This window comes from Rhinolophus ferrumequinum, chromosome 8 (genome assembly GCF_004115265.2).
Source record: "Rhinolophus ferrumequinum isolate MPI-CBG mRhiFer1 chromosome 8, mRhiFer1_v1.p, whole genome shotgun sequence".
Taxonomy (NCBI): domain Eukaryota; kingdom Metazoa; phylum Chordata; class Mammalia; order Chiroptera; family Rhinolophidae; genus Rhinolophus; species Rhinolophus ferrumequinum.
Genome location: NC_046291.1, coordinates 33729895 through 33757510, shown reverse-complemented (window position 1 = coordinate 33757510; position 27616 = coordinate 33729895). Strand labels below are relative to the sequence as shown.

General features: G+C 36.0%; 1 protein-coding gene across 2 annotated transcripts in view; it reads left to right on the top strand.

Moving 5' to 3' along the window:
* The window catches only part of CCDC150 (coiled-coil domain containing 150), a 67027-nt gene extending 39848 nt beyond the window's left edge, over nt 1-27179 (top strand). Inside the window, exons 14-26 of one of the 2 annotated variants that reach the window (XM_033112403.1) lie at nt 3585-3668; nt 4426-4533; nt 9994-10122; nt 11014-11183; nt 12324-12417; nt 13215-13384; nt 14496-14622; nt 21469-21663; nt 22090-22158; nt 22256-22417; nt 24208-24294; nt 26516-26635; nt 26897-27179. In XM_033112403.1, coding sequence (XP_032968294.1) covers nt 3585-3668; nt 4426-4533; nt 9994-10122; nt 11014-11183; nt 12324-12417; nt 13215-13384; nt 14496-14622; nt 21469-21663; nt 22090-22158; nt 22256-22417; nt 24208-24294; nt 26516-26635; nt 26897-27013 — 1632 coding nt within the window. In that variant the 3' untranslated portion in view covers nt 27014-27179. Of the gene's footprint in view, nt 1-3584; nt 3669-4425; nt 4534-5420; nt 5925-9993; nt 10123-11013; nt 11184-12323; nt 12418-13214; nt 13385-14495; nt 14623-21468; nt 21664-22089; nt 22159-22255; nt 22418-24207; nt 24295-26515; nt 26636-26896 lie in introns of those variants that run through there. The other variant, XM_033112404.1, reaches the window with a different exon arrangement.
* The last annotated feature ends 437 nt before the right edge of the window (nt 27180-27616 follow it).

The following is a 27616-nucleotide window of genomic DNA, read 5'->3' as shown; positions in this document are numbered from 1 at the left end:
AAGGGGATTATCAGCCTCAGAAATCCAGTGTTGCCTCTGCAGCCAGATGCAGAGCTGTGTGCCTCAGCAGCCCTACGTGCTCGTGCTGGGATCAGCTGCAAGGTGGGGGTGGGTAGACTGAGATAGGTGGTTGGTGTGTTTGAGACTTCGTTCTCCTCTGAGTAATGGCAATTGCAACACACAATGGCAATTGCCTCAACCCTATAGTTCCTCCCTTGTCACTGGAATTAGCTACACTGTGCATCTCCTGTTCAGGAACTGTCTCTGTAGTTCTCAGGAGTGTTGACATTCTGCTCTTTAATTTGACACTGCTATCGTTTTTTCTGAGGCCTGCCGCTAACATTAGGAGGGTGACAGGGATGCGAGCTCTGGGAGGTGGTGGTGAGGCAGCCAGGCTCCATGGCTTTGTTTTCTGCCTAGCAGACCACAATTGTAGCACTTCTGTACTCGGTCTTTGCCCTGAGGCCTCTGCCTTGATCGCTGGGTTCAGCCTTATTATATGCTGGTCACTCAGGCAGGATTGTTCGGGGCCACAGAGAGAGAGCACCTGCAGTCCCAATCCTCCCCCCTCCTAGGACTGCAGTGATCCCTGGGCCACACTGGCAGCTCCTGTCTCTGCACTTCTCCCTTCCTTCCCTGTTCACCCCAGTGTGTCCACCTTCATGTTTCAATGTGCAGATCTCTCAGATGTGTTTGTGTGTTGCACAGGGAATCCTTTGTTGAATTATAGCTGTTCAGCTTGTTGTAACTTCAAGGGGAGAGATCAAGAGGGACCCTTCATGCCGCCATGTTTCTGACATCATTCGATTCTAGCCTGCTAATTTTTGATAGCAGTCTACATTTCCCTAAAGCTATTTTGAAAACAATACTTTATTGGTCTGCATGCTTTAAAAAATATTTTTCTATATGGGAGCAACACATAGCATTTTGTTAATCTTAAAAAAACCACAAGGTACGCATATTTATATTATGCATGAAATATTGCTCTGATAGACAAATACTTAGATGGCCATAATAATTCATAACACTAATACCTAATATTGGGTATACATTTTTATATTAAATGTGCGTAATTTTAGGGTAGATGGTATACAAGGACTAATGATTCTCTCTGGCTTTTCCTACATTTTTATCAAGTCTAGAATATCTACAATGGCCTAATTCTTTGAGTGAAAGAAACTACAAAGGAGAAAACAATCCAGACTAGTATGACCTCTTGTAGAACATATGTTCTCATGAAAATATTTTTGAACAGAGGAAAAAATGAGTTATATGTTATTATATAGTAATCTAGTTTGGAATGTATTTTTGCTTTTACTTGGAAACAAGTGTGTTGGCTTCACAAATCTTGAAATAAAGTGCACTACAGATGTCAGAAATAGTGAGGGATGTCTCATGTAAATTAATATCTCTAATATGTGATTTCGTCTTTATCAACTTGCCTAAAGTTGAACATAAAAGAAATGTCTAAATTCTTTGGCTTTAAGTGATTAAAAGACCCCCTATTCTATTATTCATATATACAGCAAGTGTAAGCCAGAAATAGTGAATTATGTCAATATTTACCAAGACATAAACTCCATGTTCACTACAGATTATCCATAATGCAGCTAGTCTGCCTGAGTGATTAAGAAATTGTGTTCTCAGTCACATTTTGCTTGTGTCTGTATTATCCCCACAGTTGAGTTTGTGAAGATGAGTTAGACATATGGCAAATATCAGTATTTCCTGTTATTAAAATATAACACTGAAATTGATTATGGAAGGTGAATTTTCTATATTCAATCACTAATATTGTTCTTAAAGTACCAATAAGGCCCAAAATTCAATCAAAAGAACTGTATTAATTCTTATTTCTTCTGATAAAATTTGAGGAAAAAGACATGGGAGGGAAATGTTATTAGTAAAGGCTGTTTGATGAAAATATGTAATTTCATGAAATATAGAGCCGTCGGTAATGTTTGTCCCAGAAAACACTGTTCAGAGTGTTTGATCAGTGAGTTTTCAACCAATGTGTATTATTCAGAGATTTTTTAATTTGTCTTTTACTATGGTAACAAGCATCTCCAACTGTCCGAATGGTTGTGATAATTTGTACCTCCCGTTTTCTTCAAGAAGTATATAATCCTCAAAATTTATCTGTAACCACTGGTATAGCCACCCCACATCTGGATTGGATCACAACCACAAAGGAATAATTAATAACAAAAATAGAATTAATAAACAAAGAAGAACAAACTCTAGAACTCTTAAGGTACCCGTAGTTTCATTAGCAGTCTCCCTACATGTTTGCATGTTAGCACTGTGATTGATGAGGGAAAAACTAAGAGGCAGTAGTAGCAAATAAAAGATAATACTGGTTTCATTACTACAGAAATGGTACGGGTGTAAATACTTGTTTAAAAAGGAAAATTTGACTCCAAAGGCGAAGGAAGTAAAAGCTAAAATAAATGAAGGGGACTATATCAAACTAAAAAGCTTCTGCACAACAAAAACCATCAACAAAATAAAGAGGCAACCAACCAAATAGGAGAGGATTTTTGCAAACAACAGCTCCGATAAGGGGTTAATATCCAAAATACGTAAAGAACTCATACAACTTAACAGCAAAAAAACCAAACAATCCAATTAAAAAATGGGCAGAGGACCTGAAAAGACATTTCTCCAAAGAGAATATACAAATGGCAAATAGACATATGAAAAAATGTTCAACATCACTAATCATCAGAGAATTGCAAATAAAAACCACAGTGAGATATCACCTCACCCCAGTTAGAATGGCTATCATCAAGACAAGTAGTAGCAAGTGTTAGAGAGGCTGTGGAGGAACCCTCATACACTGTTGGTGAGAATGCAGATTGGTGGCAGCCCCTATGGAAGGCAGTGTGGAGGTTCCTCAAAAAATTAAGAAAAGAATTACCATATGACCCAGCAATCCCTCTCCTGGGTATCTTCCCAAAAAATCTGAAAACATTTATCCATAAAGACATATGTTCTCCAATGTTCATTGCAGCTTTATTTATGGTGGCCAAGACATGGAAACAACCAAAGTGTCCTTCAATAGATGATTGGATAAAGAAGTTGTGGTATATATACACAATGGAATACTATTCAGCTATAAGAAAAGATGAAATAGTACCATTTGTGACAACATGGATAGATCTTGAGATTATAATGCTAAGTGAAATAAGTCAGACAGAAAATGTAGAGAACCATATGATTTCACTGATATGTGGAATATAAAACTGTAAACAACAAAAAACAAGACAAACAAAGGAAGAACCAAAACCTCATAGACGTAGACAATAGTTTAGTGGTTACCAGAGGGTAAGGGGGAAGGAGGGTTGTAGAAGAGGGTAAACGGGGTCAAATATATGGTGATGGAAAGAGAACTGACTCTGGGTGGTGAACACACAATGTGAGATATAGATGATGTATTACAGAATTGTACACCTGAAATCTATGTAACTTTACTAACCATTGTCACCCCAATAAACTTTAATTTAAAAAAACTAAAAATAAAAAGGAAAATGATTATTCCCTTCTATGCCTAGAGGTACTGATCCCTGTGTTTACTTTATCAGCTCGCCCAGCAGCAGGTGGATGTGGTCTTGGGGAAAATTACTGAGAGTAAAAATAAACTGGCCTATGAAAAGGGAAAACTCCAGGTATGAGATTTTATTTTCTGACTTTTGTTGTCTAATTTTTACATGTCAGTTGTCAAACTAAATATTGCCGGATTTTGAGAGGACCTAGCTCTGTCATTTACTAATTCTATAACTTTGACAAGCATTTGAACCTCCATGAGTTTGTTTACCACATTAAAATCTGGGTGGCTTCTGTTCATATACCTATCCCCAAATGATAATTTTCTCTAAAGACAAAGATGTGAGTAGTCATTTTTATGAGGTAGTTTTAAAATATAATTCAGCATATAATAATTCTATTTATTCAATCTTTATAATTCTGTCAGTAAAAACACAAGACTGTCTCCTTGCACATTAACTATTCTAATTATCCATATTCAAAAAGGCTTTGAATGCTAGATACTACTATTCCTTTAAAATTGGAATTTATTACCCACAAAGTCCCACTGTTATATTCGTGAGTCATGTTAGAGTATCCATAAGCAGTAGAAATCAAGTGAGTTGTCTCTGCTCTGTAAATGTAAATGGATATAGCCTACTTTTAGCTGTTGAAATAGCTACGTATTTCAGTTGAAATACCATTCTTTGCATGATTAGAAAAACTTAGGATTAGTTTTTATAAGTTTTAAGGATTTTTGCAAAACTCATGACATCTTTTTTCCTTTTGGAGTATATAAACATAAATATATATAGATATATATATATAGATATAAATATAGATAGATATAAATATCATTAATGAGGCTTATTTTTATTATTATTCTGCTTTTTCCCCCAGATAAAAGTTAAACAGCTGGAAGAACAGCTACATTCTTTTACTGAAACTTGTTCACAGAATGACCATCTACGCAAGTTGAATAAGGCTCTAGAAGGCAAATATACTCAGGTATGATTAATACCTACAGATTGCTGTTAAATTGTTTTAGTTAGTCTTTAAGAAATTGATGCCTTTCTCCCCAGCTTATCTTAGAAGCCCAGAAAAATGAATATTCTGTCACTTGACTCAGTTCGACAAGCATTTTTTTTAAATACCCACTATGTACACCATTCTGCTAAGCCACAGAGGAATTCATAAAGATGCCTAAAACAGGACTGCGACATTCACCTTGCTTCTGCTCTAATTGGAGGCTTAAGAATGTGCTCAATAAACTTTATTGTAGAATAGAAAGTTATGCCTTTCAGAAACAAAATAGACTGTATTATGACATTCATGGGGAGCACATTACGATGGAAGCATTCAAAAATGTTTTCATAGAGGAAGTAGTTTTTTGATTTGAACCCTTTTAAAACTTTTGGCAGACATGAAAAACAAGTATCTCTGGTTTTTGAATTATAGGCAATCTCAGAGCTCAGTACCAACAAGACACACCTGCAACAGACAGCACACTTGAAAGAGGTATTAGTAGAGCAGGTGCTTACTTGTCAGCCTGGTGGCTACTGAGATTGAAAGCCTTTTGTAGGTCACATAACATTTTAACAAATGAATACAGAAAGTTAGATAAACAAGTTATATAAAACACATTGTGAGGAAAATAATCCAAGAATGTGTTACAGAAAATGATTCATTTCAATGATTTACTAATTTACTACATATGCAATTCAAAAACTCTTTAACACTCAGTATAAGCATGTTGTGTAACTTCTGTATCTATAACATTTGTATATGTATATCCTTGGTAACCAGGGAGCCGGAATGTATCTCCAAATGGAATACTGTTAGGGTTCTACCATCTGATTGTACTGGTGAAGGGGGCCTCATTAGATCCTCTCTCCGACAGGGAATTTGATTTAAGGTCTGCTTCTTCACTAGGACATACTTTACAGTGTGATTTCTGGAACATATTTTCACATATTTTCCATCGCAGCTTCATTTAGAACATGTGTTGTTTCTCTTAGTAAAGAGGTCACTCTTTTGAAAAATTACTCTAGGTTTAGTTGATTTTATTGTTTTAATTGGTGATGCCTCCAAGAAAAAGGAAATCTCCAGAGAGGCCTGCATCTTCAAAATTCCTTGAAAGTTGTAGACCCAGTATAAAGGAAAGAACTTCATCAGTTGCTTTACCCAGTGTTATTCCAAACTCTACACGCCATGTGACCTTTGCACCTAATCTGACTTCTGTGAGATCTTCTCAGGAGATGGGAGACTCAAGAATCTCTCTAAAGACTCTTTTGAATGCTATTAAAACCATGGAGGGAAGACTGGAAGGTAAAATAGACGTTCTTGCCTCAAGACCATTAATAAATGATGAGTCATCAAATTTTCCTAAACAGGATTTGGTAAGTGAAGAACACAAATTAAATCATAAGGAAATTTCAGATTTATACAACAGTGAAGAAAGGTAGTAACAATCCAGAAAGATAATGTCTGGAGGTATGAGTAATAACAGGAAATTAGGTTCTTCATAAATTAGGGAAAACTGACGATGTAGCTCAAAACTATCATTTTGGCTATCACATAATTTTTGTTTTTAGACATAGAAATATCAGATTTGGATTAACAGTAACCACTGATGTTTTTTTAAATCTAATTTTGATTTTTTTTAATTCAAAATTTCTACCTAATCTTAATGCTTGCAGTAAAATGTTTGAATAAAGCCTGATTTTAAAATAGAAATATATTAATAAAATACATTAATGAAATATTGGAAAATATTTTCCAAAGAAAACTTTTTAGAGCATCCATCTTAGCTTGATAATTAAACTTAGAAGGTACTATAGCTTGTCTGTAAACATTTTTGCTAGTGGCCTTTTCATATATGTGTGTGTGTATATATATGCTGTGTTTCCCCGAAAATAAGACCTAGCCAGACAATCAGCTCTAATGCATCTTTTGGAGGAAACATTAATATAAGATCCGGTCTTATATTATAGTAAAATAAGACCAGGTCTTATATTATAGTAAAATAAGACCTGGTCTTATATTAATGTTTGCTCCAAAAGACGCATTAAAGCTGATTGTCCGGCTAGGTCTTATTTTTGGGGAACATGGTATATTTCTTATAAACACTGGTAAAATTCCAAAAACTATACAGTTGACCCTTGAACAACACGAGGGTTAGGGACGTCGACTCCCTCCCTGTGCAGTCAAAAATCTGTGTATAATTTTTGACTCCCCCAAAACTTGTCGCCCCTTGGTATCCGTGGGGCATTGGTTCCATGATCCCCCATGAATACCAAAATACACAGATGCTCAGGTCCCCTATATATAATAAAATGGCATAGGTCAATGCATATGGGTCTGCCCTCCATATCCGTAGACTCCCAACTGTGGATCAAAAACAGTACAGGATTTATAAAAGAAAGTTTGCATGTAAGTGGAACCACACAGTTCAAACCCCTGTTGTTCAAAGGTCAGCTGTATCATTGTGTACTTTTCTAGAACAAAATCTAGAACAAAAGATTTTCAGAACTTACAAGTTGGCATTCTTAGTTGTACTATTCTTATAAGTTGTACTATTGTATATTGTGTATTACAAGTTGTACTATTCTTAGATCCTTACAGAAAAAGTTAAAGTATTTTAAATGTTACAGGTGAAAACTTTTAAGGAAGTATAATAATGTTGAGGAAGATATGAGGAAAAGACATTCTGGTTGCTGCTGGAAGTATAAAGTAATACAAGTCCTGTGGAGGGCAGTTTGGCAATGTTTATCACTTCACCCCACAATTGCACTTCTAGGACTTTTTCTTACAGATATACTAGCTGTACATATAACATGGTTACAAGTTACTGAAATGTTATTTGTTAATAGCAAAAGACTGGAAGCAACCAAAATTCCATCAGTAAGAGACTGGCTAAATAAATCATGGTGTATCCATGGTTTGGAATACGCTTGAAGATAGATAGAGAAATAAATTATATGAACCACACAGTTCAAACCCATATTGTTCAAGGGTCAACTGTATATGCATATGTATTTACTTGTAATGCATAGAATATCTCTGAAATGAATCATAATAAGTTGGCAACATTATTTTTGGAAGGACACTGGGTGGCTGGGAGATTTCACTTTACCCTTTCATACCTTAAGAATAAAGTGGATGTGCTGCTTATTCAAAATAATTAATTTTATGAACATTTAATTTTCAACAAAAGTGAGAGAAAGGATGGTCTTTTCAATAGATGGTGATGGAGTAATCAGATACCCACATTTGAAACAAATAAAATCTTTGAGCCCTCCTTCATACCATGTATAAAAATTAACTCAAAATTGATCACAGCCCTAAATGTAAAACCTAAAACTATAAAACTTATGGAAGAAAAAATAGGTGGCAATTTTTGCGATCTTGGATTCCACGAAGATTTCTTAGATTTGACATCAAAAGCATGACCATAAAGAAAAAAAAATGATAAATTGACAGCTTATGCTTTTCAAAGACATTGTTAGGGAATGAAGAGATAAGCTATAGACTGGGAGAAAATATTTGCAAATCTCATATCTGATAAAAGCCATGGCTCCAGAATATATTAAAAACTCTCAAAACTCATTAAGACAGAACTCTAAAACAAAGGGCAAAGTATTTGAACAGATAGTTCACTGAAAAAGATATATGGATATAAATACGTACTTAAATAGATGTTAAACATCAGTCATTAGGGAAATGCAAATTAAATGTAAATTAAAACCACAATGAGATACTACCACACACCTACTAGAATGTCTAAAATTGAAAAATTGATCATACCAAGTGTTAGGATGTGGAGCACCTGGAACTCTCATACACTGCTGAAGGGAATGTAAAACGGTATAACCACACTGGAAAATAGTTTGGTAGTTTCCTTAAAAGTGAAACGTACTACTACCATATGACCCAGCCATTTGACTCCCTAAGTACCTACCAAAGATAAATGAAAGCATATGTCTAACAAAGACTTACACACAACTGTTTACAGCAGCTCGATTTGTAATAGTGTAAAGCAGGAAATGAATCAAGTGTCCAGGAGGTGAACCGTGATGTATCCATATAATACAATACTGTTCAGTAACAGAAAGGAATTAACTATTGGTATATGCAAAACATTGAATGAACCTCAAAATAATTATGCTGAGTGAAAGAAGCCATTCAAAAAAGAGATTATACAATATGATTCCATTTATATAAAATTCTAGAAAATAAAAATTATTGTGACAGAAAACAAATCAGTGGTTGCGTTGGGTGGAGGTGTAGGAACAGGGAGACACAGAAGGGGAATAGATTACAAAAAGGCATAAGGGAAATTCTGGGATGATGGACATGTCATTATCTTGATTATTGTTTCAAGGGTTTTTATATATGTCAAAATTGTACACTTTAAATATATATATAGCTTATTGTATATCAGTTAACGTCAGTAAAGCTATTAAAAGAATGATGTGAATATTATGTATACAGAAGTTATACTTAAATATTTAAAATAACACTCTTGAAATGACTAAACTATGGAGATAGAGAACAAATTAGTAGTTGTCAAATCAGGAATGGATTGGGGGAGGGGTGAATACAAAGAAGTAGCTAATACAAAGAATACAAGTGAATTCTTTTGTAGTGATGGAGTAGTTCTGAATCTTGATGGTGGTGGTCACACAAATAACATGCATGAGATCCAATTGCATAGACCTATGTGCATGTACACACACACAGAGATGAATGTAGCTTTACAAAATGGCAAAAACAGAATAAGTTCTGTAGTCTGGTTAATCTAGTTAATAGTAATGTACCAAAGTCAGTTTCCCGGTTTTGATGTTGAACCCTCAGCAATGTAAGATGCTGTCACCATTAGAAGCAGGATGAAGAGTACATGGGACTCTTTGAACTAGTTTTGCAACATCCTGTAAGTTTGTAATTATTTCAAAATAAAATGTTTTTTAAAGAGTAGTGTTTAAAATAGTATGAAGATCATTTAAAATGATTGTGTAGATAGCCTAAAAGTGTTTCAGGGATATAAAATATACTTCTGATTAGGATTCATTCTTCTGTGACACGGTTTTCGTGACACTATTAGGTACTTACTTATCTTTGCTTTTATTATATTTGTGCATTTATATTATATTTTTAAACTTCATGATAATCAATTTCTCCCCCATTTTATATGTTCTGTTCAGTCTTATCTCCCTTTGCTCTTATTCTGTACTACCTTCGTGGAAATTGACATATATTAGGCTTGCCCATGTTTATTCACACAAATTCATTTTTGCTTTGTAGTTTTCTTTAAAGGAAAAGCAGCTAATGAAGTTGGTTTTATTTATAACAGATAAGCATATTTAATTAAACATTTTAAGTTTGGTTTCTAAATACCTGTGTCTTATTCTAATTACTGATTTATTGAGCTTTGGAAAAGTCATTTATCGTTCCTTTTTTTCTACTAAGGTAAAATCCATTCTTGAAAAGAATGAAGAGGAGCTCTCACAAGCCGTGAGGTGTCGTGATACAGCCCTGAAAGAGAGTCAGAAGTTGAAAGAGGACCTCGAGGCTTTAGAGGACAGAGAGAACAAGAAGGTAAGGCATTGGTCCTTTCTGAACATCTGTTACTTGGGAGTGGTGCTTATGAAATCTTTCCTAAGCCATACTCATTTCTTGTTATCTTTAGTAAGAATGACGACTGATCAGAGGAGGATTTTTTCTAAAGAAAAAAATCACTTTAAGAAGAGCTTTAAAATCTCTTCCTTAAATATACATAATTTAACTCCCAATTTTTTTTTCAACTTCCTGTCTTAAAATAATCAAGTCCTAATTTTTTCTGTTGAAACACATCTGACCTTGGTAATAACCTGCCTACTTACGCTTTATTAACGTGATATTAACTGCTATAATTTCACATTAAATTAAACCACTAAATGCTTTCTACCTTACAGTGTGTGTGCTTAGAGAAAACAGGTCACATCTCAAACTTCTCCTTGACAGCAGGTGCTAGATGTTGTCTCTCTGAAGAGGGCTATGAGTTATATCATTCTTCAGCAGCTTCCACTTTCTCTTATGGTCTTTATTCCTGAGATAATTCTGATGGGTTTCAGATGTGTTCTCCTCTTCTGACCCCATCATAAGATAGCTGACCAGGGCCAGAGCAGGCTAGCCTGGGACTACTTCTAGACCCAAGAAATGGTTGACCCTCATGTTTCCAGTTACTACATATATGTGCTGTGACATGACAATAGTTGGGAAGCACAGCAGAGTTCTCCATAGGATCCATGAGATGTGGGGTCTAGTTTTCTTTTTCTCAAAGTCACAATAACTTAAGGAACAAAATAAAAGTAAAATATACTTTAATTATTATTCTTAGCATTCTACCATGCCTGCCTTCTATACTCTTTCCAAGAAGTAATGGGACTCACCAGCAGCAGAATAACCAAAAAAAATCAAATATCTTTGTCTGGTTTCATTTCCTATTAGGTGGGAAACTTTCAGCGACAGTTGGCAGAAGCTAAAGAAGACAACTGCAAAGTTACAATCATGTTGGAGAATGTGCTGGCTTCTCACAGTAAGATGCAAGGTGCTCTGGAAAAAGTACAAATAGAGCTTGGGCGGAGGGATTCAGAGATTGCAGGCCTCAAGAAAGAAAGGTACTGGAGTTTGTTTTTCTGCCTTTGTATGTACTTGTATTTTTCTGCTGCACTATAGTAAGGAGCCATGTGCAGTCAAGAAACCAAGTCTCTTTATATTCTTTCATTTGTGAAAATCTAGTAAAATGGTCTTTAAAGAACTAGTTTAAAGTTAGGGAAAATCTGGAATTAGAAATTAATATGATTTCCAAAAATTCTGATTTCCCATATTTTATAATGATGTAAAGGAGTCTGTATTCTAGAAATTCTTATCATATACTGTTATTTCACCCCTGCTGTTTCCTATACCATTTAAACCTGCCCTTGGGTCAGGTTTACCATTACAGAATAGTAATTGTAATAGTAATTACTATTACAGAATAGTAATTGTCAAGATAATTGAAGGTAAGTGCCTACATTAGTTTGAATTATCTATTTATTAGTGTCCTTTTTAAAGGTTAATAATTATTTTGGATGAATCATTCTGAGAACTACTTCTAGCCATGTTTTGTAAATACTCAAATGTTTCAAAAATTATGTAAGAGTTTTCCTTTTTGGTAAATGAACAAAGGTCTGAGTTTAATAAGGCCTCTAAAATATATTATAGTGTGTATGTTAGTGGTGCATATTGCCTCTGTGAGAGAACAAGTGAGTTTTATATTCTTCATTGTGCTTATCTTTATTTTTTTTACATATTATGAATGTGTATTCTAAACTTAAAAAATTCAAGGGGATGGTATTAAAAATATTGTTTACCATTCACAATAAAATTCAAGGTAGCTGCTGTATTTAAAAGCAAAAATCTCGACATCAAACCAATTGATGTAGAGGTGATATATTTTTGTACTGCTGATACATATTTATAAAATATATACATAATAAAATTACCAGCCTGTAAGTTAGTTATATAATTTCATGTATCAAGCCAAACTGAATCATAGATGGGACAAGTTTTGAATCCATTGGAGCCTTAATTTCTTAACCTAAAGTTGAGGCTACTAATTGTCATTTCCCAACTGACAGACACTCTGAGTGTCCATAGCCTACCTACTATGTGTGCTATCTGAGCTTCTTGGAAGAAGGGTGCCCTGTAACTCCCAGTGGTATCATTCCTACATGGTTCTTTTCTATAGTCACTCTTTCTGTGCTTTCCATTTCAAGGGCTCTAAATCAGCAGAGGGTTCAGAAGCTGGAAGCGGAAGTGGACCAGTGGCAGGCCAGAATGCTTGTCGTGGATGCACAGCACAACAGTGAGGTAGAGGCCAGGGTTTTATAGATAATAACATTCATATTTTTGGTTTTATTAGGATGTTGCTATGTTGGAAAAATGGAGTAAAACAGTCAGGTAAACTTTTTTCTTCAAGTCTGAGTTTTGGACAGTGTGACATATTTGGACAGTGACAAACGGGAAAAGGGTCTGCAGTCTTACAGGAAGTCATTTATTGGGATCAAAATTATGCCAATTCTCTTTGTCTTATATGGTTCACATTCTTTTCATTTATTAATGCATAAATGATTGCAGAAGTTAAAGGGCTTGGAGAATAACTTACACCCTCAGAGTGCTCCCACTACTTATAAGGCGACACATACTTTCATGTGTGCTCACAGGTGTATTCACACAGGAATATGTATCTACATGTAAGACACATGGGTAGTTTATATAAATAAGTTTTTTCTGGAAGGATATACAAGGAATAGTTGCCAGTTCTTACCTCTCTAGGCAATGAGACCAAAGGCCATAGGATCAGGAAAGATAATTTAACTACTTTAAAGATTTTTTAATTAGAATAAATTAAGTTGGCTCTATTTTCCAAAGCTCTCTAGTGATCATTGTGGCATACCCTTCCCATTGCCTTCTAAGAGTCTCCAAATCAATGTCCAAAGTAAGTTCGCACATCCTTGTATGTATTCCAGGCATCTGGAATCTCTGGTTGTGATTCCAACTAATTATTGTTTCAGTGGCACTTGATGATACAGGGTCAGAAGTGAATAAACAGTGTTATGGACTTCTTGCATCTGTTACAGTGGAATTAAAAACCCTCTTTCTTTCAGATGGAGCCTCTACAAAAATCTCTAGATGTGGCTAGAGAAGACAACAGGAAACTGGCTATGAGCCTGGAGCAGGCTCTCCAGACAAATAATCATCTGCAAACAAAGCTTGACCAAGTCCAAGAGAAATTGGAAAACAAAGAACTTGAACGACAGAATTTGGAAACCTTCAAGTAAGGGCAGTGTATAGTCACAGTGAAACTAGGGAAGAGCCTCTGGGAGAGTAAGTTTGGCTCATTCACATAAACCAGTTAACCCCTTTCCTCCTACTTTGAACTAGTACTCCCAGCAGATGCATGTTAAGGAGCCAGGCACAGTTGAGCAACAGATACTACCTGGCTGGGTGGGGCGTGCTCATTTTCCGCTCCTCCCTCGTCTAGTGTCAAGCTTCTGCACATGAAAGTTAAACCAAAATTTAAAGATTATTGGTTGGAAGGGACACTTGCATATTTCTTCCAAGCCTTTTCTTTTAAAAGCTTACGTGTCCTTTACAAGTGTGACTTGGAAAAGGAATAACAGGAGCCGGGATGGGTTATTCCCATCTAGCAGTGGGACGACTTCGTCTAAACAGAGGCTAAACCATTCAAATGGCTTTCACTTTGGGCCTGAGATTAGTTAGGTCAAACCATCAAGTTCAGGTCAAGCCACTCAAGCTTTGTCTTAAACTATAGCTAGGTAAATATGATTTAGATATTAGTGACATTCCATGAAAATTTATACCCAAGGAAAATGCAATGTACACATATATCTTTATTGCTTTCAGGTAGTGAACATATTGACATACGAGACAGGCACCGTGTTTCCCAAAAAATAAGACCTAACCGGGAAATAATCCCTAGCATGATTTTTCAGGATGACATCCCCTGAACATAAGCCCTAATCCATCTTTAGGAGCAAAAATTAATATAAGACCCGGTTTTATTTTCGGGGAAACACGGTATAAGTTAAAGCAGAGAAGGTATTTTTTGGATTTGTGATCTGTGCAAATTTTAAATTCTGATGAAATGTTGTTGGCTCAAGACTATTTATTAATGGTTAAAACAAAAGTATGTGTTTCACTCTTTTGGTTGGATCTCTTTATATTGAATGAGTTTTTCAAATGCTACAGGTAATGCCTTTGTTAGTTCTGGTAGTGAGCTCCAGCTCTGTGAGGCTCACTTGGTGGGGACTGATCTGCTTCTCTTTTGTAAATCACATACCTTCTGGGAAGTTGCACATTCCCCTCCACGTCTTTCTTCTAAGATAATTTCTAAAGGTTATTTATCTTTGTCTTTTTTCAAACAGAGAACGGATGACGGAGGAATCCAAAATGGAAGCAGAACTGCATACTGAACGCATGGAAGCTCTAAGAAAGCAGTTTCAAACGGAGAGAGACACTGCAAAGAAAGCAGCACAACGGGAAATGGCTCAGGTATGGAGTCAAGTGACAAAAAAGTTTCTCTCTAAGCTGAATGCTTTTAAGAGGAGAACCAGCTAAAGGATGCAGTTATTCTTTGGCTCTTTTAATCCCTCTTGACCAGCAAGCCAGATGCAGTCAAGCCATCTCTGTGCAGTTTGTAAACGGACACACAAAAATCCAGTTTCTGATACACACAGTTCTCTGTCCAATGAAGGAAGCCTTGATGGAGCTTTTCCACTGGAGAGTGATTACCAGGTGGGAGAGAGGAATAGCATCCATCATGCATTCACCTTCTCCTGAGAGGCACATATAAAAGCAGTAGAAAATATACGGTCCATGCTCTGGGGTATGCTAAATGACACTTGTTTAATTGTGATCTCCACTCTTTACATGAGACAAATAGGGAAAACATCAGAGCACCTTCCTTGGATAGCTAGAGGCTGTGTACAGATTGAGACTGACAGGGCTGAGATGCCCAATGTAAAAGGACAAGCAAAACTTAGTTGCAAAAATGAATAGGACATGTGAGCAAATGAAAAGGATTTGCCTCTCTTGATAAGAGCAGAGACTTTGGGAAATGTCTGAGAAAGAGTGGCTAGCATATAGATGGGACCAGAGTTAGCCTTGACTACCTGCATGTTGGATGTGAACTATTAGGCAAAAGTGGAACACGATAGGTTTCTGAGAAGCGAGGAGGTGGATGGAGGTAGTGATATAAGCACATTTTAGGAAGGCTGGTCTGGCAGCAGTGGAGAGAAACTGGAGACATAGAGGCTCAAGAGAACTAGGGCAGTTCCTTCGGGCTTTAGATGATTAGACCAAACAAAGTAGTTTTGTTGAAAATAGAGAATAAGTAAATCAAAAAGCCATTTTAACAGAAATATCAGACAAACACTAAATGTATCATGAGGAAAGGGGGGAGAGGGATTAAAATAACTCTTAGACTTGGGGTAGTTGGTCTGTATTTTGCCAAATTTGGTGCATTTAGCAATTGCAGTTTACAGAGACCATTCACAAAATTGAATTCAGCTATTTGTATAGTGCTTTGTAAATTGCAAAGCACTACATAAATATTAAAAATGTTATAAAAACCATTGTCACCCCAATACATTTTTTTTAAATGTTATAAAAAGAAAATTCTGAGGGAAACAAAAAGGTACACTGAAATTAAAGGTACTTTTAATCAGAGATAGTTGTTCAAAATACTTAAATTGAAATCCTTTTAACAAGGATCAGTGAAAATTGTGAACTTGTGAGACTCGGAGAACACAGAGTGACCTCAGTGAGCAGTTAGCAGGGAAGGTCTAGAGCACACTGCATAAGTCCCAGCTCTGCTTCTTATTAGCAATGTACTAATTTACTACCTGTGCAAATGGCTTAAGAGTCAGTTTCCTTAATCACAAGATGGAAATCATAACTACTTTCCAGGTTTCTTTTGATGTATAATTGGAAAATACATGTAATTATCACATTGCCTGAACATAGTAAGTACAAAGTAAGTGATAGTTGTTAGGGCTTAGATAGTTTTAGGCAAAGCTGTGATTGAGGTATTGGTGGAAAAATCTAACTTATAGGATGTCAAGGGTGTATCAGGTGGATGACCTAACCAGTGTTAATTTAGATGATTCCTGATGTATTTAAGTTTCCATTTCTGGGAGAGCCAAAACTGTAATTAAGTCTTGGTTTGATTACCACCAATCTGTTGTCTGTATCTATGACTTTTTGTTTGTTTTAGTTTGTTACTTTTTTGCTTTGTATTCTACATATGAATGAAATCATAGTTTTCTCCTTTTCTGTCTTATTTATCTCACTTAGCTTAATAACCTCAAGATCCATCTATGTTGTCCCAAATGGCAACATTTCATCTTTTTTATGGCCAAATAGTATCCCATTGTCTATATGTACCACTTCTTCTTTATCCATTCATTCATTGATGAACACTTAGGTTGTTTCCACATCTTAGCTATTGTAAATAATGTAGTGAATATAGGGATATATATCTTTTGAATTAGTGTTTTCATTTTCTTCGGATAAATACCCAGAAGAGGGATTTCTAGGTCATATGGTAATTCTGTTTTTAAGTTTTTGAGGAAACTCCATAGAGTTTTCCATAGTGGCAGTACCAATTTACAACCTCAACAATAGTGCACATGGGTCCCTTTCATCAATATTCTCTCCAACTCTTGTTATTTCTTGTGTTTTTGATGGTAGCCATTCTAACAGATGTGAGGTGATATATCATTGTGGGTTTGACTTGCATTTCCCTAATACTTAGTGATGTTAAACATCTTTTCATATTCTTGTTGGCCATCTGTATGTCTTAGAAAACTGTTCAGATCCTCTGCCCATTTTTTCATTGGATTATTTGGTTTTTGTTGAGTTGTATGAGTTCTTTATGTACTTTGTATATTAACCCCTTATAGAATGTATCATTTTGCAAATAATTCCTCCTGTTTGGTTTGTTGATTTTTTGTTTTGCTGATGATTTCCTTTGTTATGCAGAAGCTTTTTCATTTGATTTAGTCCCATTTGCTTATTGTTGTTCTTGTTTCCCTTGCCTTTGGAGTCAAAATCACAAAAACACCACTGAGACCAAGGTCCAGAAGTTTAGTGCCTGTGTTTTCTTCTATGTATTTTATTGTTTCAGGTCTTACATTCAAATCTTTAAGCTATTTGGAGTTATAATAATTTTTATGTATGGTGTAAGGTAGTGGTCCAGTTTCATTCTATTGCATATGGCTGTCTAGTTTTCCCAACACCATTTTTTGAAGAGCCTTTCCTTTCTCCATTGTATATTCTTGGCTCCTTTGTCATAAATTAGTTGCCCATGTATTTGTAGGTTTATTTCTGGGCTCTCAATTCTGTTCCATTGGTTTGTGTGTGTTTTTCTGCCCATGCCTTACTATTTGTAGTACAGTGTATAGTATAGTTTGAAATCGGAGAGTGTGATACCCCCATGTGTTCTTTTTCTTAGATTGCTTTGGCAATTTTGGGTCTTTTGTGGTTCCATGCAAATTTGAGATTTTTGTTCTATTTCTGTGAAAAATATAAACCTGTGTTCAGTAGTTAATGTTCCAGTATTGATCTCAATGTAATTTTAAGGTTTCATGTTACCAAAAAAGATTTTGGAAACTTTTAAGTAGACATACTATAAAGAATAAATTATTATTGAGAAGTTCATTTACAAACGTTTACATCTATTTAATTTACTTGTTCTTAACAGTTATGTTTAGATTATCTCATGAGACATTAAACAGCTAACCATCTTTCTTACTGACAAATTCTGTATGAGATAACATGAGCTAATTTGACTTTTCGTAAACCTAGGTAGAATAAAAATATATTTAATTCTGATAACTCTGAAGACATGCCTGTTTTAATTAAACTAACTTAAACTAGCTGTTATTTACCAAGGATTATCCTAGATCCCATGAATTTGAAAAACATTTTGGTTAGTTTCTATATTTCTGAGAGTATACTTGATTTATATAAGTGCTTATTATTTTTAAGTCAATTAAACAGAGCTCTTTGCAAATTAATTTTGTCAATGCCATCTGGAGGTAGAATAAGAGTCAGACATTTATAACATACATACATAGACACAATTAGAGATAAGTTTTCATTTAAAAATTTTAGCTATGAGAGGTAAATACAAACTCACTAGTTTATAAAATAACAGCTGGATCCAAATTGTGTTTCTGGCAGATGGAATAAATTAAGGTTACATGCTCAGATAGCTAAAGCTTGTTAGTAATTTGTGAATGACACTTTTAAGATTTTTCCTTAGGCCTATTTTCAAAATAGTCTTTAATTTTTTTGTTTTTGTTTTTTTTTCTCCTTCTGATAAGAATTACCTTGGTTCCTGGAGAAGACCAGGTAGAATATTTATATCTCAAAAGACACAAAGAATGCAGGTTCCAGCCTGAAGGACTTTTGTTCCCTAAGTCCAGACCTTTTCCAATATCTGCAAGCCTTTTGAGATGAATATAGGGATGTATTGGGATTGGTAAAAAGGATAAGTGGGCTTTGAATTGTGTGTAGAGCTGCATTTCTGTTCTTGTAAACACTAAATTTGTAAGACAAGTACACTTGTTTTAATTTCTCAAAGAATTGGGTTGCAACCTGATGTGGAGACTGATCTATCCAACTATATTATCTTTAGCTTGCTGCTTTATATCAGGGAGAAGATAGTCGACAAAGATGGAAATCAAAAGATTCCTATGTCCTAGATTTAGAGCTGTGTGTCTTTGGAATGTTTGAGTAAATCCTTCCACAAAGGTCTTCAGAATGTTTTTTCTTTCCCTCTGGGTACATAGTTTAATATTAGCTTAGAGGAGAAGGCCTAAACAAACACTCCTATCAGTTTCCAATTCATACCATAGATCTATTTTAAAAAAATAAAAAATAAAAAAATTTTCAAATATATTGCCAAATATCAGTCAGGGCAAACAGTTAATATTCCTGGCAGTACTGAACAACCCCATAGACACAGGAGATATACCCAAAGAGGGTGCAAAAGATACCACTCTCCCAAAATCCAGAGCCACTCCCAAAGATAACCAAAAGAAAAGACTTAGACAATTCCCCTGAGAGCTGGCAAGTCAGTAGGACCCTAGCAACAAACAGGATGCAACCTCCATTTCTGCCTGGCCATGTTTTTGGGGCCCCCAACTTGACGGTTGCCAAGCCATATTCTAAGGACACAAAACCAGATAGACAAGTAGGCAGTAGCTTTCCCTGGGTGAGAAAGGATTAACAACCAATGGATACCTGAGAGCAAATTCATAAGTCACTATTTGAAGATCTAACTCTTACAGATGTTTTTTGCCTGCCTGCCAATCTGAAATTTGGAAAGGAGGGACAATGTGAAAGTTTACCTTCTTCTCTCAACCAGGCACTACAGATAGAGATATGGGAAAGCTGACTTCACTAAGAATTGTCACCCTTTGCCAGTGTCTGCCAGTTTCCCCAGGATCCTGACCGTAGACTCTGGAGTGTGTGGGATGTCCCAGTGGGTCTCATCCTGGTCACCAGAAACTGGAGAGGAGGAAAAATAATTTTTCTTCTACCCTTTATGGTGCTAGCCTGAGACCCCTTTTTCTCTAGAGCACCTTGTAAATGGATAAGCTTATCTAGGTTAAAAGTTCTCCACTGTGGCCACTGGAATTCAAAATTATCTTTGGTAAGATTAACCTGCTTGTTCAGCCATAAAACAAAATTTTATTCACCCGAGGCCTCACACTGGACCCAAGTCCATCTTAAATCAGACCTAGTCCCAACCCTGTACCCAGTGTGGTTTTTAAGTTAGACCAAGTCCAACTTTGGCCAGTTTCCAGACACAGTCCAGAAAAATAAATGCTCAAACAAAGTCTGAAAGCTCGTAAGGCAAAAGCTGCAGTGCTAGGATCTGCGAGGGACTTACCTGTGACCTCCAGATGCATCAAGAAAGCAGGAAGCTCACGGGGCACCTTTGTCTGGTTACTCAGCTCCTGGGGGCTACTAGGGTCTCCTTTGGTTCCCTCTTCTGATACCAGAACTGTTAAAAGATAAACTATAATTAAACTTAAACTAGCTTTTATTTACCTAGCTATATATAATAAACTAGCTTTTATTTTATATATATATATATATATATATATATATATATACACACACACATATATGGTCACAGGAAGTGGAATATAGCATAAGGAATAGTCAGTTTAACTGTAACAGCTATATACGATGTCAGAGGGGTAGTAGATTGGGGGAGGGGAGTTATCACTTTGTGAGGAGTTTAAATGTCTATTACATTACCTGAAACTAATAAAAAAAAATTTTTAAAAACAAGCTAAGGCATATGAACAATTTTAAGAGCTGCTTTGAGCAAAAATCGATTTAAATCAGGCGGCATCCAATCTAGCAGACAGAAAGGAGCTCCAAGGAGCTATATAAAATGAAAGGCTTTTATAGGCAGAGAGAGTGAACAAGGAAGTTAAACCAGGCCCAAAAAAGAAAAAGATTGATTACTGCAAAGTTACTTTCCTTTAGGGGATAGTAGGCATCTATCAGGCAGATCACCCAGCTAGCATTGACTAGGCTATTCCCAATTGACTGGTTTAAGAATCCATTTGTGGGAAAGCCGACCTGCAATTAATTAAGTCTCGGTTTGGTGACAGAGGGCTTAGCATAAGAGACTTAATTTGGGGCCTGTTACCTTGTTTTTAACAGTAATCACTATCTCTTTTTCTTCTAGCCAAGTTTATTAAAATCTTTAAAAATAAAAGCCAGTATTATAAAAATACATGCAATGATAGTAACTGACAAATATTTATATGAACTATTATATAATTTATTTTAACTTCTCTAGACATGAGGTCACAAGTGGCAGAAAGGAAAAGCTTAAAGCATCGTAATGATAACAGCAGTTACTGGATGTCAGGCTCTACATTCTCTATCTCACGTAACTGTGATAGGAACCCTATGAGGTAGACTATTCACACACTTTTCCAATGCTTGAATCTGAGTCCTAGGGAAGTTGATTATCCAAAACTACTTGGCTAGTAAGTGGTGAAGCTAACATTTGAACTTAGGTCTGTCTGACTCCAAAGCCATGCTCTTAAAAAGCAAATGATGAACTTATATTTACACTGTTTATCTGTTCTAAGAAAGATTGTTTTCTTTAAGTGATTTCTCATAATTTTTAACACTAGAGTATTGCTCCACAAATCTACTTAATCAGACATTATTTGTCTCATTTACCCTCCCGTTTAAAAGAAAGGTCTAAAGAGAACACAATACAGGGACAAAGCTAAACATACACTTTCTTTTACTGAATGGAAGGTAAGAACATTCTAATTTTCCCTTTGTGTTCCACAGCTGAAGAAAGCCCTTGATGAAGCCAACTTCAGATCAGTGGAAGTATCCCGGACCAACCGAGAGCTGCGGCAGAAACTTACAGAGCTGGAAAAGCTACTGAACAGTAGCCGGGAGAAAATAAAGAATCAAAAGTCCCAAATTAAACTTCACTTGTCAGCTAAAGCACATAATACTCAGAATATAGAGAGGATGAAGGTTGTGTGAGAAACCCTAAGTGTCCCCTTACTTCCTTAGTATCTGACGAGGAACCAGGCAGGCAGTGGGACCTAGGGGATGGTTTCAGAGCGCTAACAACCCCTGTGTTCTGAGAATTGTAGCTACATCCGGGAAGTGGGAAGATTGCTTTGGGGGGACGATCTCTTTTTCCAGCCAAAATACTGCTGTGTAAATGTTTCGTTTCTCATTAGCTGCCAAGGTCACTTTCTGGTTCCCCATCAGTCTCTTCCATGACATTACAGGACTTTGCTCTTTGGGGGTCATTGGGCTGGATGGGAAGGAGAGCCCAGCAGAAACTGATAACTGGGTCTTCTAAGGGATTCTTTCTGTCATCCTACAGGCTAAAAGAACAAGCCAGTTATTCCACTGATCATCTTTCTATGTTATTTCCACATTTACTTTCAGCAAATAGAAACAGAATTGAGGCAAATGGAGCTGATTAAGGATCAATATCAGAAAAAAAACTATGAACAGGTAGATAGATGATTTCCACAAAAACTCTGTTTCCCATTCACATAAAATCCCAATCTTGGGACAGTTCACCACCTGTCTCCCTCTTGTGCCCTACTAGTCACTGAGTATCCAGAAGTTTGTATCTGAGATGACCAACCTACAGAAGGAGATGCAGCTCCTGGCCAAGAGCCAGTATGATACGTCAGCACGGAACAAACAGCAAGAGCTGCTACTAGAGGCAGAGCAGAAAATAAGGCAGGAACTTGAGAATCGGTGCCAGGTAAAGGTTTCTTAAGATTCACCTCAGAGATTATCAGCAAACAACATAGGCCAATCCCAGCATTAGGGCACCTGGATTATCTAGATTCTATATTGACAAGTTGTTCCTCTTAGTTAAGTCCTTAGAATCACAGCATGTAGGAAGCAGTCTGAGCTTTGAATATGAAACATGTTCTCCATTTTCAAACTAATAAAAATGATACCCATTTTTAAAGCTAGAACTCACATATGCAAACTACTAGTTACTATGTAAGACTTCTGAACTGAATTTCATAGTTTTTCAGGAACTTTGTACTCCTCAGTTCTACCCTTAGCTCCAATATACCTGTTGCTATTACAGGACTTTGAGCTATTCCCAACCCAAGCATAACATTATGTTACTGAAAAGGGACTTCAAGAGAGCATCAAACTTTTTCTTTTCTTATTCCCATATCATTCAGAATCCAGTGGGTTTTTTTTTTAATTTTTCAATTACAGTTGACATTCAATGTTACATTCATTTCAGGTGCACAGCACAGTGGTTAGACATGTATATAACTTACAAAGTGATCAGACCAATAAAGCTAGTATCCATCTGACGCTATACATAGTTATTACAACATTATTGACTATATTCCCTGTGCTGTACTTTATATCCCCATGACTATTTTGTAACTGCCTACTTGTTCTTAGTCCCTTCGTCTTTTTCACCTAGCTCCCTAACCATCAGGCAACCATCAGTTTGTTCTTTGTATCTGTTTCTGTTTTGATTCTTCATTTATTTTGTTTTTTTAGATTCCACATATGAGTGAAATCATATGGTATTTGTCTTTCTCTGTCTTGACTTACTACACTTAGCATAATACCCTCTAGGTCCATTCATGCTATTGCAAATGTTAAGATTTCATTCTTTTTTATGGCCAAGTAATATTCTATTGTCTATTAGTACCACATCTTCTTTATCCAATTGTCTACTGACAGGCACTTAAGTTGATTCCATGTCATGGCTATTATATATGAAATGTCCTTTGTCTCTTGTGATAGCTGTTGCTTTAAAGTCTTTTGTCTGATATAAATATTGCTACCCCAGTTTTTTTTTTTAATTTCCATTTGCATGAAATATGTTTTTCCATCTCTTTTAGTCTGTGGGTGTCTTTTGATCTGAAGTGGGTCTCTTGTAGGCAGCATAGGTATGGGTCTTGTTTTCTTCTCCACTCAGCCACCCTATGTCTTTTAATTGGAGCATTGAATCCATTTACATTGAAAGTAATTATTGATAGGTATGTAGTTATTGCCATTTTATTATTCATATTTTTTATTTTTCCTTCTTCTTAATGAAGTCCCTCTAACATTCCTTGTAATACTGGGTTAGTGGTGATGAACTCTGTTAGCTTTTTCTTGTCTGGAAGATCATCAAGCTCTTGTTTTCCAACAGACAATCTCTGCTATGAAAGCAACCGTCCAATTTCTGGGAAAAGATGCTAATCTTTTGTTTTCAGGAGAATCTATAAATCAAACTCTGTAATCACATATATATATCATATATATATATATATAATTCATATATATATACACACATATATGTGTGTGTGTGTGTGTGTGTGTGTGTGTGTGTGTATATATATATATATATATATATGAATACTGTAGGTGAAACTGAAAATAAGTTTTTATCTTGTAATTAGGTAGGACCTGAAGTTAGTACCCAGTCATACTTTCATAATTTGGTTGCCCATTTATTACAAATATTAAAACTTTTTGTTCATTATGGTACATTGGGAGTTTGTAAAAATCTTTGTATCATGTTTTCAGGAATTGGAAGAAACTGTCAGACACCTGAAGAAATGTAAAGAGGCAACAGAGAATAAACTGAAAGAAGCCAGTGTGGAATCTGAACAGGTAGGCCAGGGACATGGACACAGAGACTTACACAAGTTTCCTCAGACACAACCACCTTGAAACACAAAAGTCAGTGTAAAATCCTTAACACAGTTGTCAGGAGTACGACAGGCAAGAACCAGTAACGTACTAAGTATAGTCTTTATTTTAAAGAGGAAATCATTTTTAGATGAAGATTCTGTGTCATGACAAGAGATACTAGAATGCTGAAATATTGATTAAACCTGAAGTCTAAGTCCCTCCCACCTAATAGAAGGGAAGACCAGCATGTAAGTGGATTTTAATGCATTATTGTTTGACATGAATTAATGAAAGTGGAAGCTCTTTGTTCAATCAAACTAGGAGTGTAAAATAGATCCTATTAATTTGTGAATATGCCTTCCCTGTTCTAATATTTTAAATTTAGCTTTTTCAAAGATATTTAAAATCAAACATTTTTGGAGCTGGAAAGGATCTTAGAAATCACCAGTCTACTACAACCACCTCTCATTTTCCAGATAAGAAAACAGAGATTCTTAAGCTTTAGGGATCACAGTGACGTTTCTATCAGTTGGTCATGATTTGTCCCTTTTATAGGCATTAAATTACATGACAATATGACTGTCAAAATGGTAACATAGAAAGCATATGGACTGTGCAAACCTGAGTCTGAATGGCAACTGTGCCCTTAAGGAAGTTACATTTACTTTCTTTAAGTCATCACTTACCACATCCATACAAGTCAGGAAGTTAATACATACTACTCTGTTATTCTGATAGATGGCTCAGAGTAAGTTTCAATAAATGTTAGCTGCCTTCTCCTTCGCCATACAAGAGGAGACACGATGTACAATGCCATTTCGAGAATCTTTCCCTCCACTCCTGGTAAAAGTGCTGGAGAAAGGTGGGGTGGGGCGGGTTTGGTTTGGGGGGATGGGAATGTCGCCGTCATCAGGATGCACCAACAGACCTGGAAAATATTTCAGCTTTGTAGCTTTCTAAAAGTTAAATGACAAAGGGAACTCTATTTTCTTAGCTCACTCTTTTGTACCCACACTATGACCTGCCTAACACAGGACAAGTACTTAGTAGCACATTGTTTATTGAGTATTATGTGGCAGGCACCAGGGGATGGAGATGTGAGGCCCTCTCAGACTTCAGATTCAAAAAGTGAAAATGCTCTCCAAGAAACAAGTCATTTTACTTATTATTCTAGTAGGATATGTTTGGAGCTGTTTTGAAGCGATATTCATGTAAAATAAAAGTCTGTTGGCTCTGCCTGCAAAATACCAGTGTACACCAAATACTTAGAAAAGTGCAGGTATATATAGGCACTCGGTAAATATTTGTCAAATACATGAATACTGATTCCAGTTCATCTTCAAAGACAAACTATCAGAGGGACTGCTTTCAAGTCTAACAAAGATAATTTGGAAGTTTGTGTTTAGGAGCTACAATATAAATTCCGTGTTTCCCCGAAAATAAGGCCTACCCTGAAAATAAGCCCCAGTTAAAATCATCAGTCAGACGGATGCATTTAAGTACGTTATGACGATGTTCCAGAAGAAGATGATATGATTGTACTTGAATAAATGTAGATTGTTGTACATGAAAAAATAAGGTATCCCCTGAAAATACGCCCTAATGCATCTTTTGGAGCAAAAATTAATATAAGATCCACTCTTACTTTTGGAGAAATAAAAACTTACTTTTGTATAAGACCTGGTCTTATTTTCAGGGAAACACGGTTTTTATGATAAAGGAAAAAGAATACAACTTACGCTAAACTGGTCCAGTTTTTCACTAATTCACTCTATTACTTTCTATTACTATTACTACAAAGCACAACAGAAGAATCTAGCCTTTACAGTTTAAGGACTTTGGAGAAGTATTTAGAGAACTCAAAAATTCAAAATATGGTTTGAATTACCATATTCATCTTCAGTGCCATTTTGTATTTTCATTCTTCTCTTTCTTCCTGGGTCCTCTCTTACCTTAGTTCACATCCAGGAAATATTAACAAATGCATAAAAAGCAGCAGGCCTGCATATATTCTTTAACTCCGCATTCAGAAATTACTTTTTCATCTATCTGTAGGATGTGTATTGTACAAACAGGATGCAAGGACCTTATAGTCAGAATTCGGGTCTTTTCACATATAGCTAAAAAGTCTCTAGAACTAATATACAAAAGACTTGAAACTGTTTGTTGTAACTTTTAATGATAACATTTATATGTTCAGATAACAGCTAACCTGGAAGAAGCTCACCGCTGGTTTAAGTGCAGGTTCGATGGCCTACAGCTTGAGATGACAAAAAACCGGTTGCAGAGGCTTCCCCGGGAAAACAGGTGGCGGGAAGAGGTAGGGCATTTAGACATGGCTGTTTTACACAATTCTGGGTTTATTTCTTCTCAGATTTCTAATTATAGAAGTTCTTCACCCAGCTACTCTCTTTACTAATCCTTAGATTTCTTTAAACTATTGCTAGGAAAGCAATGAACTAATTTTTTTTCTTAAAAGCTCCACCAACTTGATGAATAAATGATATCCATAAAGACGAAATAGGTCCTCAGCTCCTGCAGTTAGTTTTGAACAGTGTTAGGTGTGATTTCTTTCCAATAGGACCAAGACAAAAGGCAAGACGTCATGTCGAACCAGTCTGTTCTACATCGGTGGGAGAGTAAACAGAATGGTAGACTTGTGACTAAGAAGTGTCGTTCTGAACTAGAGAGAAAGTGATGTCCTTGACAGAGGAGCTTCTTCATTTATAGCGACACCGCCGTTGATTCCCTGAGCCCAGCCGCTAGGGGTCTCCTGTTTCCACAGTCATCAGAACATGAAGTATTTGATGTGGGCTAAAGATTTGGGACCTGAGTTTATCCTTTTATGAACTCTGATATCAATACAGAACCACCCCATCTTTTTGTCTCTTTCCCCATTTTCTTCCCAATAAATTTATATTAATTTGTGTAGGATAGGAGATCCTGTTGCACAATACTCGGCTGTTTTTCTAAGCACATTTGACCAAAAAGCCTTTAGTGAGGTACTAGATGATATGACAGCTAAGTGATATAATACTTGGTTTCAATGAAATGTCCCAGTGTAACATCCACTAGATAATCCTTGGAAATAGAATCACCTAGAAAATGGTAAAAACTCTTCCACTGTCTTATAAACTTATACCCTTCTATGCTGGGTAATCACCAGTGCATTTTGATAAGACTAATATCTCTATACTTAAAGAAGATATATACTCAAAAATTGTAAATGTCCAAGGCAGCTATAAACACAAAAGTTTATTAAATAATAGCAGTCTTCTCTGCTCCAGGAGACTCTGCCTGA